The following is an 18,880-nucleotide window of genomic DNA, read 5'->3' as shown; positions in this document are numbered from 1 at the left end:
TCAAGGGTCAGTGTTAATCCCATTACTTTTCGTTGTTGTTTTGGATGTACTTACTCGTGATATTCAAGCTCTTGTACCTTGTTGTATACTTTTTGTTAATGATACTGTGTTAATAGTCGAGTATAGCAAGCCAGGTTAATACACACTTAGTGGCGTGCATCATTGGAAGCTGAGGGTTTGCGGTTAAGTCGTTCCAAGACTAAGTATCTTTGAACTAATTTTAGTGAGAAGAATCATGGAGATGATGTTGCTATTTGTATTGCTGACGATCGTGTTCCACAAACTGATAATTTTGAGTATCTTAGGTATGTTATTCATAGTAACGGTGTTATAATTAGTGAAATTACACATCGTATTAAGGCATGTTGTGTTATATGGTGGGATGCTTCTGGCTTATTATGCGATAAAAGTGTATTTTATAGATTGTAAGAGTGTTGACCATTGAAAAAGGCTCAAGCGTGTAGATTGGAGACGGCGGAAATGCGTATGCTGCGCTGAATTTGTGGCGGTACATTGTCAAATTACATTCCGAGTGATGCTTACAAAAGAGTTTTAAGTGTTGAGCCGATTTCCAAGAAAATATGGGAGGGCCGTTTAAGTTGGTATGGACATGTCTGACGAAGACGTGCATCAGTCTCGGTCCGAAGGGTCGAACATATTTTGGTCAGAGGGAATAAAAATAGAGGTAGAGCGCGTAGAACGTGGTGAGCTCAGTTGAGTTTGGATATGTTAATTTTAAATTTTATTGGTGATATGACGTTAGGCAAGGTTCATTGGAGACGTCACATTCATGTAGTTGAAGGCGAGTCTCGTGGTTTCCAGAGGGTTCAATCGTAATGTTTTATGTTCCATGCTTTTATTAACATAATTACAGACAAGTCTAAGTTCAAGATTCATGTAATGGTGCTTCGGTATTCATATTTATATTAATTATGCATCTTTATCACTTGTTATTTTATTTTGCACAAAGCGGGGGTCTCACGGAAACAACCTTATTATTCTAAATATGAATATGGATAGGGTCTATACATATTACCTTCCTAACCCCCGCTCTAAGGATAATCCATGTGGATTCAGAATTCGGTAAATCGGTAATTTTATGCCAATTAAAAATTTAAAATTTTGTAAAATCCAATTTTAACTACTAAAATTACAAGTTCTCACGACTGTCATTTTAAGAGATTATAATTTGAGCAAAAACCTATATCAAAAAATACATAATTTTCTTACATGAAAATGAAAGACGACTTAAAACATTTTTTCAAAATTATCCTTTCGGTTAAAACTAACTTACCTCAATTTGTTACAAATTTATACATTCGGTATTATATTACATAATTTATTTTAAAAATTATGATATATCTTTTAAATTAATGTAATCAAAATATATAATAAATATTTTTAATTAAGCATTAAAATTCAAAATTTACATGTTAAACTCTACTAAAAAAAGAACCTAAAAAAAGTTGATAGTTTTACAAATTTTCCTTTAAATAGCGGTAAAATTAAAAAAAAAACCCCGGTTAGAGACGTAGGAATCGATACAAGAACCCTAGGCTCAGGCTGTACAGAGGTTTAAATTAAATTAATCGATTGGGTTTAAAAATGTCGATGGCGCAAATGGCAGAAGAAGAGGACCTTCAATCCAAGCTTCAGTTTCTTCAAAATCAAGTCAAGGTACTTTCGCTACTTCACAATTTCATCTCCCAACTTATTTTTATACTCTTTTTTTTTTCGAATTTATTATCATATTTAAAATATATATTCAAATTTACAGGAATTAGAGACTGAGAATGCCAAGTTATCATCTATGCTCTCAAAGTGCACTTGTCACAAGGTTAGTTATAATCGTCAATTTAATCAATCAAGTCCGTATGTAGTGTGAGTGAAGAGTGTTTTTAGTATATCTGATTAATTAGTAGTATATCATGATCGAGAATTCGAGATTATAAAGTAGCAATTACGATTGTGCGGTGCCTTGTTTTACCGTTTTACATAGGTTGAGAATTAATGTACTGCCAGTTTTACGTTATACCTTCATAACAATGTAGTTCATGTTTGAGTAATACAATTTGTATGTGTGTGGGATTTGTAATTTGAGAAAAGTTAATTGACATAAGTTAATTATTTTTTGGCGTTGAGGTACGTGTGATTTTTTATGATAGGTAATGTTCATTAGCGTCAATTCTCCACGTAAGTGCCTGATTTCAGTTGTGAACTTATATTGGGGAAGAATTATCGGAAGTTTTTATTTTGCAGTTGGAGAAAGATTCTGATTCCAATGGTGTGGAGAGAATTGACCTAGTTAACAAAACGGAAAGATTAACAGTAGGAAGTGGTATGAAGATTAAAAAGAAGAATTCAAAGCATGGTGATAGAGGTTTCTTTTCTTGCTGACTAGTTTTAAAATTTTTCTCTACACAGTATTGATATTCTTTGTTTCTATATTATCTTTGGATTTCCATCTGAAGATTCAGGGCATAATCCCGTACGCACGGAATGGAAAGGGGTTTCTTGTTTTCCTTGCTTGATTTTTAGTTTTTTTGATCATTTTTTAAAATAAGCTATTCCACATTTTCAAGTAGGAAACAATAAAAAGGGTTTGCAAAATTTGAAAGAGAAATCAAATATCAAGTCATCAGCAAAAATGTAGGTTCACCAATATAGCTATTGTGATTTTACTTCTTTGGTACCCCCGACAAATTTTTTTAAAAAGGAAATCGTTATTGAAAAGGTGACAAGCATTTTTATTTTACCTAATAATGTGTACACAAGGTGAGATTTATCATTGCTCTCAAAGCATACTGAGTTATCTAGTCGGTTAGTTTTTTTTCCTTGACTGTTATGATCTGGATTTTTATTCTCTCCCAATTGAGCTTGCTAGTATTTAGATTTGAGGATTTTTCATCAATACCATTGTGATCCCTACGATGGTGGTGAATGGTTATCATAAGATTGATAGTCAAGTTTAGTCAGATATTAGTTACCTATAGTCCATTTATGTTTTAGTATTTTTTAGTATAAATCGCGGGAAAATTGAGTAGGGAAAACTGAGTTTATAACACAGGATTCCTTAAAGTTTAATAGCATCCTAAAATCTTGAAGTCATTTCATTCAGAAGTGAATTGTTCCATTTTTTTAAGTTAGATATGGAATTAAGAATCAGCAAATTTTCCTGGTAGGAATCTCTATGATCTACATTAACTTACCTATATATATAATATATACATATATACTTATTTATTTATTTAACTATTTATTAAAATATATATTCTTATTGAGCTTACAATCTTGTTAATAGTAATCAAATACTTATACATAGCTGCCCATATAAAGATTTTTACACTTTTTGCCTGAATAATATACACGTTGATGCAGGTTCTTGTATACAAGCTGCATTTCAGTTTTCCAGAAGATATGTAGCTCTAAAAGTAATGTATTTTGGTCAGAGGTAATTGTTTATACTTCAGCTGTTTATTTATTCCAAATACTATTCCTATGTACGAATTTGATGTAGCTGACTGTCTGCTAAAGTTATTATGTGCGGGAGACAGATATTGCAATACCATATTCTCTAGAGCTAAGAGCACAGTTATTAAACTGTAGTTTACAACACATTGCATATCAATCCTTGTTCACTGGTGATAAAATTACTTATTTATAACTTGTTCAAAAAACCCTTTTATTTAGAATGAAGGAAAAAAACTCTTATTTTGACTCAATTAGCATAAAAAATATTGTATGCTCTGTGCAATCAATCCCTAACTTGTAAAGGCCCTTTATGGTGATTACACGCACACATGTTTGTCTTTCCTGACCAGTTGTATGTCATTCCTGGTTACTGCATTGAATCATTTTACAAATACACAATAAGAACATAGATCGTTAAGCTTGACCTTCAGATCTGTGAATTTGCATTTATTCCATCACAATACCTTTCTTATTATACCTGATTAATTACTCTGAGTGAAAATAAACCTGTTTTGATGTTTTAATATATTGGTCCTCTCCACCTCTTTTGGCACGAAGGGTTCAAGTGTAATAAGGTACATAATTTATTTTCTGTTCTAAAGTATTTTATCAACTGTAGTCAGTTATTATTTTAAAGCTTTCTATTGTATTAAATTCTTTTCAAGCATAATATTAATATTTATAATTAACTTTACTTATGTACTCGTCCCCTTTCCCTCGTAAACACAGTTTTGCAAACACGACAGTGTTAGACTACTAGTGGAACAAATTTTGACATGTCATATTGAGGTTCTTATTGGCTACTCATCATTTATATTCTGGTTAAAGTATGTGCGTACATTTCACCTTACCTGCACTCTTAAGCTATGTTAATCTGTACTCTGATCATGACCAATGTACAGGTTTTATGGTTTTGGGTCAGAGGCTCAGATGGACCCAACTATTGAGGTTTGCTCCGTAGTCTTGTCTATTTTCTCAACCTGATATTACATCTGCTTCATCAGTTCATCCTTAATTGCTTTGGATCAATGAGAAACAGTAATATTACTATCAGCCCGTGATAATCATTAGTCGATAAAGTATATCCATATTTCATTGTTTTGCCACATTAAGATTTATATACTGCTTGTATAAAACAGAAATTTTACTTGAGAACATTTTTGCGTTATTTTTTACTTTATAGCTGAAGTGTCAAATCTTAATTTACAATTTCATACCGTCTGTAGACTTCATTGTTACTCAAAACCAAGACTTGTAAAAATTATGCTGCCGGATAAACTTGATCCATTACTATCCTATGCACTTATAAGCGGAAGCTCCTCGAGTCATTAAATCATATCCTTTTTTCAGGGCAAGTTTAAAGTATTTGTGATTCCTCTAGTGCCAGAATGGAGATGAAGTAGCTCGGGTCAGATTTAGAACAAAGGCACAGCAGAAAACAAAATACTCATTTTCTGCATGTGATCTAGTAGGAAAAAAATGGGAAAAATTGGGATATAGAAGCTATTTAAATTTACATCACATATTGTTGCAGCGAACTTATCAAGAGAGTTCACTTGATCTGAATCAATCATAGAAGATGAGTGGTTTTATTGTTCTTCCTTTTGTGCAGTCTGAATTATTTAAAGCTCTTGTGGAAACAAGGCTTGTCTTTGGCGACAAAAAGAGTTGGCAGTACTCCAGATGTGGTAGAACAGACAAAGGGGTTTCATCAATTGGACAAGTAAGTTGACAGGAAGAGCATTTTTTTAACATACTTCATTACATGTACTAATTGAAAGTTCAGTTGGTTATTGAGTCGTTTTAGGTTATTTTTTAGTGCAAAACAGTTTCAGATTATTACAATGTAAGTAGCCCCTTGCAAAGGTTTTTGAGTACAAATGGTTTGAATATGTGAATACCATACCAAAGTCCAATAAGAGTATAGAGTCTCTCCACTGTAAAATATTATATGTACATTTGGTTTAGGGGACAATGGTTTGTTAATTTTTCACGAAGGGCATGGTTATGTACTAAGTAAGTAAAAGACCTTGCAGTTGATCTTAGGGTTTTGGAGACCTGGCTTATATCTTACTAGTTCAGAAACCGTGCAATGCACAAAATTTTTATAAAAAATTTGAATTAATTATTTTAAGACATGAAAGCTGTTGGTTTAAGATATTTAAATGATATTATTTGATAATAATTATATACACACATATATGCTCATGATGTTTTTTTAGAAATAATTTTTGGGAATGGAGGTATTTTAGTTAGAAAATATAGAAAATAATGCGTTTTAGCTGAAAAGGGTAATTGGTTAGTTATTAGTAATTATAATATTATTTATTTTACTTCATTAACTATAATTGCTTGCGTTATTTTTGGAGGGGGGTTTTTTCAGAAAAAAATACAAAAAGTAATTAGTTTTAATTGGTTTGATATTAATAATTATAATTTTATTATTTTGTTTTATTAAATATATGTGCCCGTGTTTTTGTTTGGAGAAAGGAGGTGTTTTAGTTGGTAAAAAATAGAAAAGATAATGTGTTTTAGTTGAAAAATGTTAGTTTCTTGTAATTGTAATATTACTAAATAAAATGACCGAAAATCAGACCTATAACCAAACCGAAAACTTTCATTGTTTTGGCTTTAATATAATACTCCCTCAGTCCCACTGGATTGTTTACGTTACTTTTCGGCACGCTTTTCAATGCTCGTTTAAAGTATACTTCCATAATATTTTTTTAAAAAAACTTTGAAAAAAAGTTTCACGTTTAAACATTTATTCAAAAAAAATATTAAAAAAAAACATTATGAAATTATACTTTATTGAAGTCTCGAAATACGTGTAAACAGTGTACATAAACTATCCAGCGGGACGGAGGGAGTAGTATAGATGCATGATTGATCAATCCTTCGACTTAATTATGTCACATGATGCAATATATTTCGATTTCCTTGTTACTTGTACAGGTGGTCGCTCTATTATTAAGATCATGTCACAAGGTGAAAGAAGGAAGCACTGGGCAGTTAATTACGGAAGATTTATGTGGTTTGCCCATGCTTGAATTCATGTTATGAGAGTCAAATTTGAATATATCGATCTATTTATTAATCTTTATTTTTAGTGGAGACTTTCCAACTTTAATAAATAAATTGATTAATTATGGTAGTGGTTATATTTATCAAATATGATTTCACGTAATTGGATTTTAATAATGGTATTGGTATCTAAGCTGATCATATTCTTTTTCTTTTTAGATTTCCTTCAAATATTTTTTTTTCAGAAGGCGAATTAGATTATGCTCGAATATTGAACAGAGTCCTTCCCAAAGATATTCGAGTTACGGGCTGGTGTCCTGTTCCGGTTGATTTCAGTGCAAGGTTTTTTATCCCTATTAACTGTAATGTGTATACTTTGATGTTCAGCTGCCCGGTCAATGATATTGTAACACACCTAAAGGTATATCGTGTACAGGCTACACACCACAAAACTGCAAAAGAATACTGAAATTCCAAGATTAGATGAATAAATCATAATGGCTCCAAGTCCAAATGTTAACAAATTCTAATAAAGCCAAGTGCCAAGAAACATGTCTACTACTTTTAAGCTACTTGAGGTTGAATCAATCTTTTGAAAGTATTTATTTATGAAGATTTTTGAGGTGTTAAAAGTAGTGTTTTATTAGATATCCCTTAAGTTCTTTATTATGTCAAACTTACCAGAAAACTACTATATAACCCTTCATATATTTATTACTTGAACGTGTTGTTTCATTGGAAATTCAATTAACTACTTCAAATTGCAGGTTTAGTTGTCGGAGTAGGGAGTACAAGTACTTCTTCTGGAAAGCTAATCTGGACATTATGGTAAGTGCATTGCAGTTTATGTATTAATTTGATTTATTTGCACTTTTCCGAGCTGCCACTATAGCACCTTCTCCAACGTATGCCCTTAATTTGTATTTTCTATATATTTGTCAGGCGATGGATTCTGCCAGTAAAAAAATTGTAGGGGAACATGATTTTAGAAATTTTTGTAAGATGGATGCGGCCAACGTTCATAGCTTTAGGAGGCATGTTACATTGTTTGAAATCTACCCTTTTGGTGAAAGGTATGTAGAACAGACTTTTCTTGTCTATCTGTATCTTATCTGTTTCCTTGGATTGTCTTCAACTTGAGATGAACTGACATAAATGTTCCTTTTGCCAATCTTCTTATATGCAAATCTCGTGTTATTTTTTTATTTGTGCATTATTTTTTTATGAAAAAATACGTACATTAAGCGAGGGGATAGAAATTTAAATTTTTCTCTTAATTTTTTTATATGTAGCTTTTTCTTAATTTTAATCAAATAAGATTTGTATTTCCGTAAAGCATGATTGTTGTATAATTTAGTTTTGTGCATGAAATTAGAATTGATTGTTAGTAATCAGGGTGAAAGGTGAATAACTTTAAGTGTGTACATATAAAGGATATAGGGGCTAGGGTTCAAGAGAAGAAACCGAGAAAACTCTCTTAAAAGCAAGTTTAAATGTATTTTTATTTTCATAGTGCCTCTATAAAATTAATTACAAACAACAATTTATTTTTAAAATTTTAAAAAAAATCATGGAAAAAGTTTTGAATCTATTTTTGAGTCTCATAATTTTTAAGAATCTCATAAATGTGATTCAAATATTGATATTAAATTATGCAATGACTATTATAATGTTAATAAATAATTATTTCTTAAAATAAACTAAAATAAATTTAGAATCTCGTTTTAAATCTAAGGTTCTCTTGTTCCCTTAAAGAGAATAATATAGAGTAAAGTTCTATGGAGTCCATTATTTCATTGGAGTCCTGAAGTCCATATATGTACTGTGAGTTATATATTATGTAAAACATCGCAAAAACATATTATTTTGCTAATAATGTTCTGTAAATATCATTATTTTAACGATACTCTTACAAATCCCATATATTTTACAAGTAAATATTGTAAAATTTATTGTTCTGAATAACATGCTTAGTTTGCAGAACATTCATGTTCACGTTGCAGAATATAATATGTTTTGCAAAATTCTACTTATAAAATGTATGAGATTTGCAAGATTTCTATTAAAATAGTGATGTTTGTATAATATGATTTACAAAACAATATGTTCTGCAATATTTTATTTGTAGAATGAATATGAACTCTGAAATATTTTAGATCACACTCCTTCCTCCCCATACTTATTACCCAATGCCATTTCTGTAATCGTCTTTTATTTTGGCCAAAACTAGTCTTTTAAGTTTCGGATACCAATAGTCATCCTATGCAAAATGTTTATAGCTGTCCATTTACATATGTATCATTCTATTTCCTTATAAAACAACTTCGACTGTAACCTCTTCATCATGTTCAGCTCTCTCTCACAGTTGAATGTAGTATAGTATGTTCTCTCCGCATTAGGGCAAAAGTGTCGACTGTATCTGGGAACTGTGATTAATTTATTGTTAATCTCCCTTCGTAGGTCGTGTCCATCTAAATCCTCCAAATATGTGCATGTATGCATTGTTTGCCAATTTAACCTTCAGTGCTCTCTCTTGTCCCTGTAATACAAAGTAAGCCTGAACCCATTTGAAAAGTTTTGAACACCTGAACAATCAATTGACCCGGTTCTACAAAATATTAAATTATTATTTTTTAACTTTTTTTCGCTGATTTTGGTTCTCCTGTTTTGATCTTAGTCAGAATTAAAGACAAGATTAGGAATAGAGGTTAAGTGTGTGAGACCTGGAGAAGAGCAGCCTCTCCCAAGTTTCAGTGACTGATGACCTGATTTGAAAATAATAGCTTAATCATTCCACGAACGAACTAGAAATTAGGTTATATTTTATTGCTGAGTAACTGTAAAATTTTGCTGCATTGCATACATAAATTTTGGACAAGTTCATTCAGCTATAAGTGTTAGAGCATCTCCAACCATTATGATATATTCAAAATCAACTCCAACTCTCAAAATTCTACACCAAAAGAAATCTTTTTTGTACTACAAAGATTACTTCAATGTTTGGAAGTACAAAAATAATGAAATTTGTGGGGTCACAAAAGGATTGAATTTCTGTTAGTAAAGAAGTACGAGGGTAATGTTGGGATTTACAAAAACTCTAAAAGTTCAAATTTGGTGTAGTTTTTGTTGTCGCATTTAAATAATGTAACTTGTAGAGTTGGATTAGATTGCATTCTTATGCCAGAATGGTGTAAAAGTACGTGTGGAGTTGGGTTGGAGATATCGTCTTAGGACTTGTTTGAATCCGCGGCGGTTAGTTTTTCAGATCTGCTGATATTGTTTTGTTGGCGTTGTTTGTGTCAGCTATTGTTTGTATATTTTGGATGAGCAATATAGATGTTTGACTTTTGTATAGCTAGGCCAGGCTGTAATATATGTCAAAACTACTCTAATTTTTGGCAGATTCCAAGATGATGAGCTGTGGTCAATAAGAATCAAAGGTAGTGCTTTCCTGTGGCATCAGGTCCGATGCATGGTTGCTGTACTATTTATGATAGGCGAGGGTCTTGAATCCCCTGATGTGCGTGATTGATTCCCTCTCGGCTAATTGGATAAGTCTTATTTATCTATTGTATTAATATTTTATTTGTGCAGTATGATCAGGAACCTTGTTATTCACTTTTCAGCCTAAATATACTTAAAACCATCTTGCCAATCTTCATTAATTATCTGAGATACAATCATAAAAATATGGACGCCTATGATATACCTAGGACAAATTGAGAAATAGAATAAGTGGTGTAATTGCATTGTAAGCAATTAAGCTTTTTGGCTCGGTATATATCATGCATTTTTGCCATACCAGTTTCTAGATTGTCAGTGGTTGGGCTATAAACAAACCGAGCTACTCGATAAACTCGACTCATTTTGTTAAAAAGTGGAGCTGGAGTTCGAACAAAAATTAAAATGAAAAATAAATTTATATCCTTAGTGAGCAACTCGAAGTCAACTAAAGTTTGACTCAAAATGTTCATGAGCAAGTCGAACTCGTTCGAATTCGAACAGAAAAATCTGTCCGATAAGCTTGTAGAGTTTGGATTGATCGTAAGAAAAAACTGGACTCGGTTCGTTTACAGCCCGTTAGTGGTGTATCTAGTTCAACATATGGACAAAGATAAATGCCAAAGTAACATGCATATATACGTTGGTCTTGCAGAGCATCTTATGGTAGCTGATTACTTGCATATGCCTTTTTTCCACCTATATTTTGAAAAAAACTTCTGCATCTTACTTTCTTTAACTGTCATTGTGCAACTGGCAATTTAAGGAGCACCTTTTAGTTTGTAGTGTAATCCGATCCGATTCCAATTGCTTATCTTTCAATCGTAGGTGATAGATGTCTTACTTGATGTTGACAAGACATCAAGGAAACCTCAATACAATATGGCTTCAGAGATGCCATTGGTTCTTCAATCTTGCGAGTTTGAAGGTCTCAAATTCAAGTGCACGGAAGGTACCTAAGCATGGATAGTTATTCATTTTGGCATTGCAACTTTATTTTATTTAACCAACAAATTAAACTGCATTTAATCCTATAGATGTTCCACATTTTATCTATAGCTATGGAACATATAATTTTCATATCTTTATGTCTTTCACCTCATTGAAGGCAATGCTTTGTTATGTCCAGTAAAACATGGTTTACACTGAAAGTGTATTTTTAATTCATTTTTATGATATTATGTTCTTGTGTGTTTTTAAATAACTTCTGGGATGATCACGTATCTTATTATCCTTTTTTTAACAAGGTGTCAGATACATGACTGTTTATGATATATCTTGCAGATGTTAGACAGGCTTTGGAGCTGCACTTTCAAAAGGAATGCCAGAGTCACAAACTCCAAGCTGCGATCTTTCACGAGGCACTGCGAAGTTGTTCACTTTCTGTAAATGGTTTGTGCAGCTTCCTCACATTGTATGGGTATAAAGTCGCCATCTTTTCTTTTTAACTTTTTTACCCGAGGACACTTGTTTTTTGCAGATGACAGCAAATCGAGCTGTACAGTGAAAAAGAAGGCTGGTACGCATATTCCACTTATTTCACGAGCAACTGAACGTAAGTCCCGTCCTTTAGATTTTTTCACAGGGACCTAATTGTTAAATCCTTTTTTGTGATGTTCTTATATTCCCTGAATTAAGAACTAAGTGACACAAAGTTGTCTACCCAGTGTCAAATTTTATTTTTGTAAAGTATATCTTACAACATGTCCCCAGAATTCAACTGGACTTGAATTCACATTTATACTTAAAAAGTGAGGAAACTTCTAAAAAGATTATTTTGAATAGTTTTGATGAAGAATTTTACCCCTATAGAAATATCTTAATCTTTCATGAACCAGGAATATGCCATTTTGTTATTTTGCTCATATCAAATAATGATTGAATGTGTACCAGCATCGTATGACGAGAGGCTTTCATCCAAATTGAAGAGAGAACGAAAGAAGGTTGAGGAATTGATTAGGAAATAGTATATTATTGATGTGAAGAAATTGTTACTTGACTTTGCTGGAGTGTTAGTGAAGGCTGAAGGGAATATCTCTTAGCTTAGCTTCACTGGCCCTGTCCAGCCATTTATAGAGTTAGTTCTCCGGCAGACATTTGATGTGAGGCTGATGTTGAAAATTCTCCCCTTATATATGTTTGGTGTCTCAATGTATCCAGAGAGGAAATTGATTCTAGAAGGACCAGCAGGGAAACTGTTTTTCTTTTCTCGTGGCACTTTGTTGGCGTAACTGTTGTAGAATAGAATTAACGATAATATTTTTTGTCATTTAAAGCTTAATACACAGAATAGGTGATATAATTTGAGTGTACTTGAAGATATGCATATCATCTTTTTTTTTTTACTTTAATATAAAGGATATAATAACAAGAGCATCTCCGATCCATATTGGATGAACCTTTAGTTAAAAATGTGTTAAACATACCATAAATATATATTTTAGATAATATCTAAAAAATTATTCGGTCCAATGGTGCATTCTCCTTGGCTAAAAATTTAGACAATATCTCTATGTTGGCTATATTTGTCAGCGACAACCTGTAGTTAAATTATACATAATCAGTTACCATATTCAAATGATATATTTTTAATTATAACAACCTGAAATAATAAAAAAATATTATTTTAAAAATATAGTCAATTATTATAGGCAACACTATCGGATTAAATAACCTTAAAGGTCCGGTAATCTCTATTTTAAATTATTTTTGCGAACAAGATGCTCTAATAGCCAGAGACGGGACCGTTGATGTGGTAAAATATCATTAAAAGTAACCTATCCAGATATCAATCAATCCTTGTGTTTTTGGAAATAACTTTCAGGTATGCTCACGTTAACAAATAAATTAAAAATTGAAAAGGAAAAGGGATGGTTTTTAAAAAATATATTGCATAATTTTTTTAAAAATTATATAAAACAAATTTGTATATGTTAATAATGTCAAATTATCTAATTAACTTCAAAAATTGATTGATGACTAAGAAAAAATTGTTTAATAAAAATATTATCTTATTATTTCATACTATCTGGACGTAATTGGAGATGTTAATTATAACTATGAAATATATATTACATTTAATCCAGGTCCCTCTATTTTTGAATTTTATGAATGATGCCAATACGTATTTTTAACTTGCAGGTGTCAATATTAAATATATAATTTGTTAATCATTCCGCCGTCAAAATGTAGTCAACATTAGTTGACCGTATTTATTTTCGTATTAAATATATGATTCATTAACCATTCCGCCGTCAAAATGTAGTCAACATTAGTTGACCATATTTATCATATTTTTTTACATAAACAAAAGAAGATAAACTAACAAAATAATATAATATTTTGTTAATATAAAGAGTTATTTGCAAAATGCATCCCCGTGGTTTGGTTAAAATGTATTTTTTTACCTATACTTTAGATAACTGCATTTTGCATCCCCTTACTATTTCGGCGCGACAAATTGCACCATTTTCGTTAAATTTGTTAAAATTCTCAGGGGCATTTTAGGAAATTAAAATATTTAATTATAATTAGATCATTATTTAAGTTTTTTGACCCTCTAAATGACACTTTTCGAAAAAATTTAAAGAACGAAAAATTATAGAGAACGGAAAAATCTTTTCAAAACAATAACATTCAAAATTATCAAAAAATTTACGAAGCCAAAATTAAATAAAATATATACTTATTGAATTTATTAAAAATAATTGTAAAAAAAATATTTCAATTTTGAACCTTTTTATTTCGAGAATATCTTTTTATTCTCTACAACTTCCGTTCTTTAAATTTTTTCAGAATGTATCGTTTAGAGGGTTATAAACCTTAAATAAAGACCTGAAAATAATTTAATATTTACATTTCCTAAAATACCCCTGAAAATTTTAACAAAATTAACGAAAATGGTGCAATTTGTCGCGCCGAAATAGTAAGGGGATGCAAAGTGCAGTTATCTAAAATATAGGTAAAAAAATACATTTTGGCCAAACCACGGGGATGCATTTTGCAAATAACTCTAATATAAATAGTCTTCTTAGTTTTTAAAAACTAGCAAAATAATCAGAAAATTAATTTAAAATCTGGAAAATTTTCTAGAAAATGGTGTTCTTGAATTCTTGAACTGTTCTGAAAATCAAAGGTCCTATTGAAGGTTTTAGTGAGTGAACGAGAGGGGTTGAAATAGATTCATGTTAAGCTTTTATATTCTTGTATTCAAAATTGATGATAAATTATTTCTCAGTACAAAAATAAGATCAAATCTTGTCATCTTTCCTTGTTAAAGATATAAGTGATGATAAGTGCATACAAGTGTGGTGATATGATTGGGCAGAAGAACTGGAGATGCAATTTAAGATAAACAGAATGTTGGCTCTGTGCGGACATAAAAGTGAAAACAATAACAGATAAACTGAAGCAAGCACATAATGCAGTGAAAAATGGAGATTTTAATCCTAAGACAAGCAGGGAACTTCATGAAAAAATTTGCTCAGAGTTGCAGAAACAACCAGTTCCATATTTACCCAAAACATAAGCATTGATGCTATTAGTAACATAATTTAAATTATAATTTCAACTGAAAGATAAAGAACCAAATAAGAGTTACAGCAAATGCAAAAAACATAATGATCAACAGAAGTATTCCGGGGTTCTGTAACCAGACATCAGCTCTGAAAGAATTTTAAGTGTAACCCTGTTATCATTAAACTTTACGTCTGTGTTTTTTAACAGACTTCCCAGGACATACTTTAATAGCCCTCCTGTAAAACCTCTGAGAGGCAAGCCCCTTGGAATATCCCGGTCATCATCATTCTTGTAATTGTGGATCTCATCATCACTGGCCTTTTCCCACCATTCAATGATGTAAAAGTTTAAGTTATTCATCACAACTCCGGAATGTGTTCTTACACCTGGCATATCGAAATTAATAACACAACCAGACCTGTCACGAACTTGGACTTGTTTAAGGTTAGTACTCCTGCAATCCCTCAGCTCACGCAGCATGTTGTTCTCCAGAGTCAAGGTTCCCCGATTCCCCCGGTCAGTAACCACAAGCCTTTGAAGAGATTTGTGGTCCTTTATCGACGAGATAAGCATGTGATGAAGGCGAATCAAGTCCATGACGTATTCCCTCACCAATGCAGACAAATAGTCATCCTTGGCAGTAGCATGATCAGTACGCATGAGATATTGTCGGTCTTGATCATTCGAGTACCAGGAGATTCTTTTGTGTGAAATAAGTGCGAGACAGTAACTGTGAGGCCTATAAGCGGCTCCCCAGTGGATGCCAGGGACACCCCTAAGTGCACAGGTAAATAGTATTTCAGGGCTTGACCAGTGCTTGACTTGAATCGAATAAACGTTGTTGAATTTTTTAAGAATTGCAGGACAGATTTTACGTAACACTGCAATGGAGTCATGACTTATGCAAAGCTTCGAAACCTGACAAGTTAGGGCGTTGAATCGCTTGCAGACTGCGGAGCACTGGCCTAACGATTTTATGTGATTAAGAGTGTCATATGCATCGCTGCCGCTCAGTTTTGTGAATATGGATTCAACAATAAGTTTGTCATTAAGCTTTTCAAAATAGTCATGACCTGCCTGCTGTGATTTCATTCTCTTAGCCATGCTGTTGCTGCTGCACATGCCCTAGCGTGTAAAAAAAATAATCAACCTACGCTTGTAAAGTTATATCTTTGAGACAAGAAAAGATGATCAAGAATTGAGTTCTAGTGTGCTGTTAATGTTTCAGAAAAGTCACCAACGAGAGTATTTATAGATTTCAAGTTATCAATCATTAATTCCTTATCCTAGGTATATTAAGAATCCAATTGACTAGCAATTTTAGTCCTACATCCTTTATCAATTAGAAATCAAATCATAAAAGTTAACGACTTTCTTCGGGCATTCCTACTATTTGTACAAGATCTCTTAGAGTTATATTTAATCGTACTGTAGTTTTTTTTCTAATTATGTTAGGACCGACAATTTCTAGAAGAAAGATCTCTAAATAGGACGCGGACTCCCGGAGGAAAGAATAGTGACGAATTTAAGATTTTTTTAAGATTGAAGTTATCTTATGTCTATTATAGAATAATATTCTTTGTTTCGTGTATATAAAACTACTAGTATATAACCCGTTTTTATCATATATAGTGTAAATTTCAATTTTGATTATACTTCTTAAAAAATACTAATTTTTTTTATAATTTTAATATGTTGTCGGTAAAATTCGAACCTTATACCTCTTAAATATAATATTAAGTGTCATATTTTAAATATAATAGAACGACCAACAACCAACAACCAAACTTCTAATGTTTCGTCTTTAATATAATACTAGTATAGATTATTACTTTCTATTGATCCAGAGCTGCCGATTTGCGGAATTTTCAATTTTTCTGTTTGTAAAATCGTAAAACCGAATACTATATTATAATACTATGCCTATGACCCTAGCCTATGACTCGTGCGATGCACATATTATTTTTAACATTTTTTAATAATTTAATTATATCTTAAATTATTATATTTTGAATATATTTTCTATATTTGAAAAATAAATTGAAGAACATAATAAATTATAATAATAAATATGTTATGGATAAAAAACTAATATATATAATTGCTGTATTTAGTACTAAGGAACGTGAGCTTCGAGGCTCGATTTGACTGTTCTTGTGTTTCGTGACTCAATCTACCTTAACAAGATGCCTACGTACCTTGCTGATTGCCAAGGATCAAGTCAAAAAACGTAGTTCTGATTTATGGGGTGATGCCCCTTATATAGATGTGGGAGTCCTTGAATTGGACTTGGTATAGGAGACTTGGTGGTAAAGTCTCTGAATTAGGATAGACTTAGGAGTCCTAGGAAGTAGGAAGTTGATTCCTTATCCCATGAGGTTCCTTGGAGGCCAATCTACAAGGATTTATATCCCCATTAGGACTTATCTTGATAGTTGTTTTTCTCCCTTATTTATTAATTATGAAATTAATAAATAATCAGGGCTTTGGGCCTTCTTTGTTCCATCAGGCCTGATCTGTCCATCAGGCCTGATCAACGTGTTAACCTTTCTGGTCTGAATATCATACATCTTCTTATTGGGCCTAGCAGCCCACACCTTGTACAATTAATGCAATATTTAATTATACAATCAGGATTTATTTATCCCTATCATTTGCCCCCCAACTTTTGGGAAACATTGATTAGGTTTCGCAGAAGTTAAGTCTATTCATTCCCTTACATGGTTTCGTTTTTGCGTAAAGTGTGGAGCGACCTACACGTTTACAACGATTGTTCCTTTTATTCAGGAATTATCTTAATTTCCAGGAATTTTTCCCTTAATTCCGGGATTTTTCCCTAATTTTCTGGATTTTCCCCTTAATTTCTAGTATTTATCCTTAATTTTCTGGATTTTCCCTTAATTTTTGGGATTTATCCTCATTTTTCTGGATTTATTCCTTATTTCTGAAAATATTAGCATTTTTCAGAAAATATTTTAAGGAATTTTCTTATCTTTCTGTAATTTTCCAGGAATTTTTCCTTCTTTTTCAATATTTATCCAGTTTTCCAAGAATTTTCCCTTAATTCTGGGATTTTTCAGCCCTTTTTCGACCAGGATCCTAGTCAAAATTTCGACCTGGATCCTAGTCGAAAATATGGGTCAGTCTTGCAATCCTGGTCGAAGGAGTTCGATTAGGATCCACGACCTGGAATTCGACCAGGATCCTAGTCGAACTTTCGACCTGGATCTAGGTCGAAAACTTACCCCTCTTTTCAATTCCTGGTCTTGAACTTTTCGACTAGGATTTCGACCAGGATCCTAGTCGATGTTTCGACCTGAATCCTGTTCAAAAATTCTTTGTCTCTCATGCTTCCTGGTCGAAGGATTTCGACTAGGATTCACGACCTGGTTTTCGACCAGGATCCTAGTCGATTTTTGACCTGGGTTTTAGTCTAGGTTTTAAACCCCATTCTTGAAAAATACTTGGTTCATTTCGACCTCATTCCTGGTCGAATCTTCGACCTCAATCCAGTCCTATTATTTCCGTTGTTTTCGTGTGTCTAGTCGAAAAATTTCGGGCAGGATTCACGACCTCGAATTCGACCTGAATCCTGGTCTTTTTTACCCGTTATTTTCGGGTGCCTGCACAAAAGATTTCGGGCAGGATTCACGACCTGGAATTCGACCTGAATCCTGGTCTTTTTTACCCGTTATTTTCGGGTGCCTGCTCGAAAGATTTCGGGCAGGATTCACGACCTGGGGTTCGACCTGAATTCTGGTCTTCCACTAGCTAACTTCATTGGGCCTTACAACTTTTAGGGCTCTAATTTAGGTTATTAGACTTTTCAAATCCTAATTGGATTTGGGCCTAGCCTTCTTTATTGGGTCTTATTTTACCGGGCCTCTTCATTGGGCCTTTAAACTTATTGGGCCTCTTTATCGGGCCTTAAAATCTTATTGGGCCTCTTTATTGGTTTGGAATTATTACTGGGATTCCTTGGAATTATTCTGGAATATTCCTTTTTTCCTGGGCTTTTTCTTTGGGCCTCTTTTCTTAATGGGCTTTCGTCCCTTCAACTTCCCTTTTCCTCCTATATAAAGGAGTAAGGAGAGGCTATTGCTGCTCACTTTCTCATTTCTAAGTTTTCTTTCTTCTCCTCCTGCTAAGTTTCTCAGAGCAATAACAACAAGTCGGAGCTCAAAGGCTTTTTTAGGAGCGCTTCTTCAGGTAAAATTCCTGCCTTTATTTTTTTTGTGTTTTCCTTTCCATTATGTGTTTTTTTTAGGATAACATATCTATGTGCCCCCCTTTTCAGATTGCTGACAAGAAAATGACTCGCTTGGCCAAAATGAACGTGTCTAGAAAGTCCAACGAATTCCCCATT

General features: G+C 32.6%; 1 protein-coding gene across 1 annotated transcript; it reads left to right on the top strand.

Moving 5' to 3' along the window:
* Positions 1–1,524: 1,524 nt before the first annotated feature.
* LOC141684342 (uncharacterized) lies at positions 1,525–12,298 on the top strand. The gene is made up of 15 exons (XM_074489265.1): positions 1,525–1,677; positions 1,778–1,837; positions 2,260–2,380; positions 3,379–3,451; positions 4,374–4,419; positions 5,084–5,194; positions 6,427–6,505; positions 6,741–6,837; positions 7,263–7,323; positions 7,438–7,568; positions 9,898–10,015; positions 10,825–10,948; positions 11,281–11,388; positions 11,477–11,551; positions 11,890–12,298. The coding sequence occupies exons 1-15, from the start codon at positions 1,606–1,608 to the stop codon at positions 11,961–11,963; spliced, it is 1,350 nt and encodes a 449-aa protein (XP_074345366.1). The 5' UTR covers positions 1,525–1,605; the 3' UTR covers positions 11,964–12,298.
* Positions 12,299–18,880: the final 6,582 nt, after the last annotated feature.

Source organism: Apium graveolens, chromosome 9 (genome assembly GCF_009905375.1).
Source record: "Apium graveolens cultivar Ventura chromosome 9, ASM990537v1, whole genome shotgun sequence".
In the NCBI taxonomy this organism is placed as follows: Eukaryota; Viridiplantae; Streptophyta; class Magnoliopsida; order Apiales; family Apiaceae; genus Apium; species Apium graveolens.
Note: the sequence above shows the minus strand (reverse complement) of the source record. Positions and strands in the feature narration are given on the sequence as shown.

Coding starts and splice junctions, on each gene's coding strand:
- LOC141684342 (XM_074489265.1), top strand. CDS start 1,606: ATGTCGATGGCGCAAATGGCAGAAGAAGAGGACCTTCAATCCAAGCTT. Junction 6,838..7,262: donor CCGGTTGATTTCAGTGCAAG/GTTTTTTATCCC, acceptor TTCAAATTGCAG/GTTTAGTTGTCGGAGTAGGG. Junction 7,569..9,897: donor ATCTACCCTTTTGGTGAAAG/GTATGTAGAACA, acceptor AATTTTTGGCAG/ATTCCAAGATGATGAGCTGT.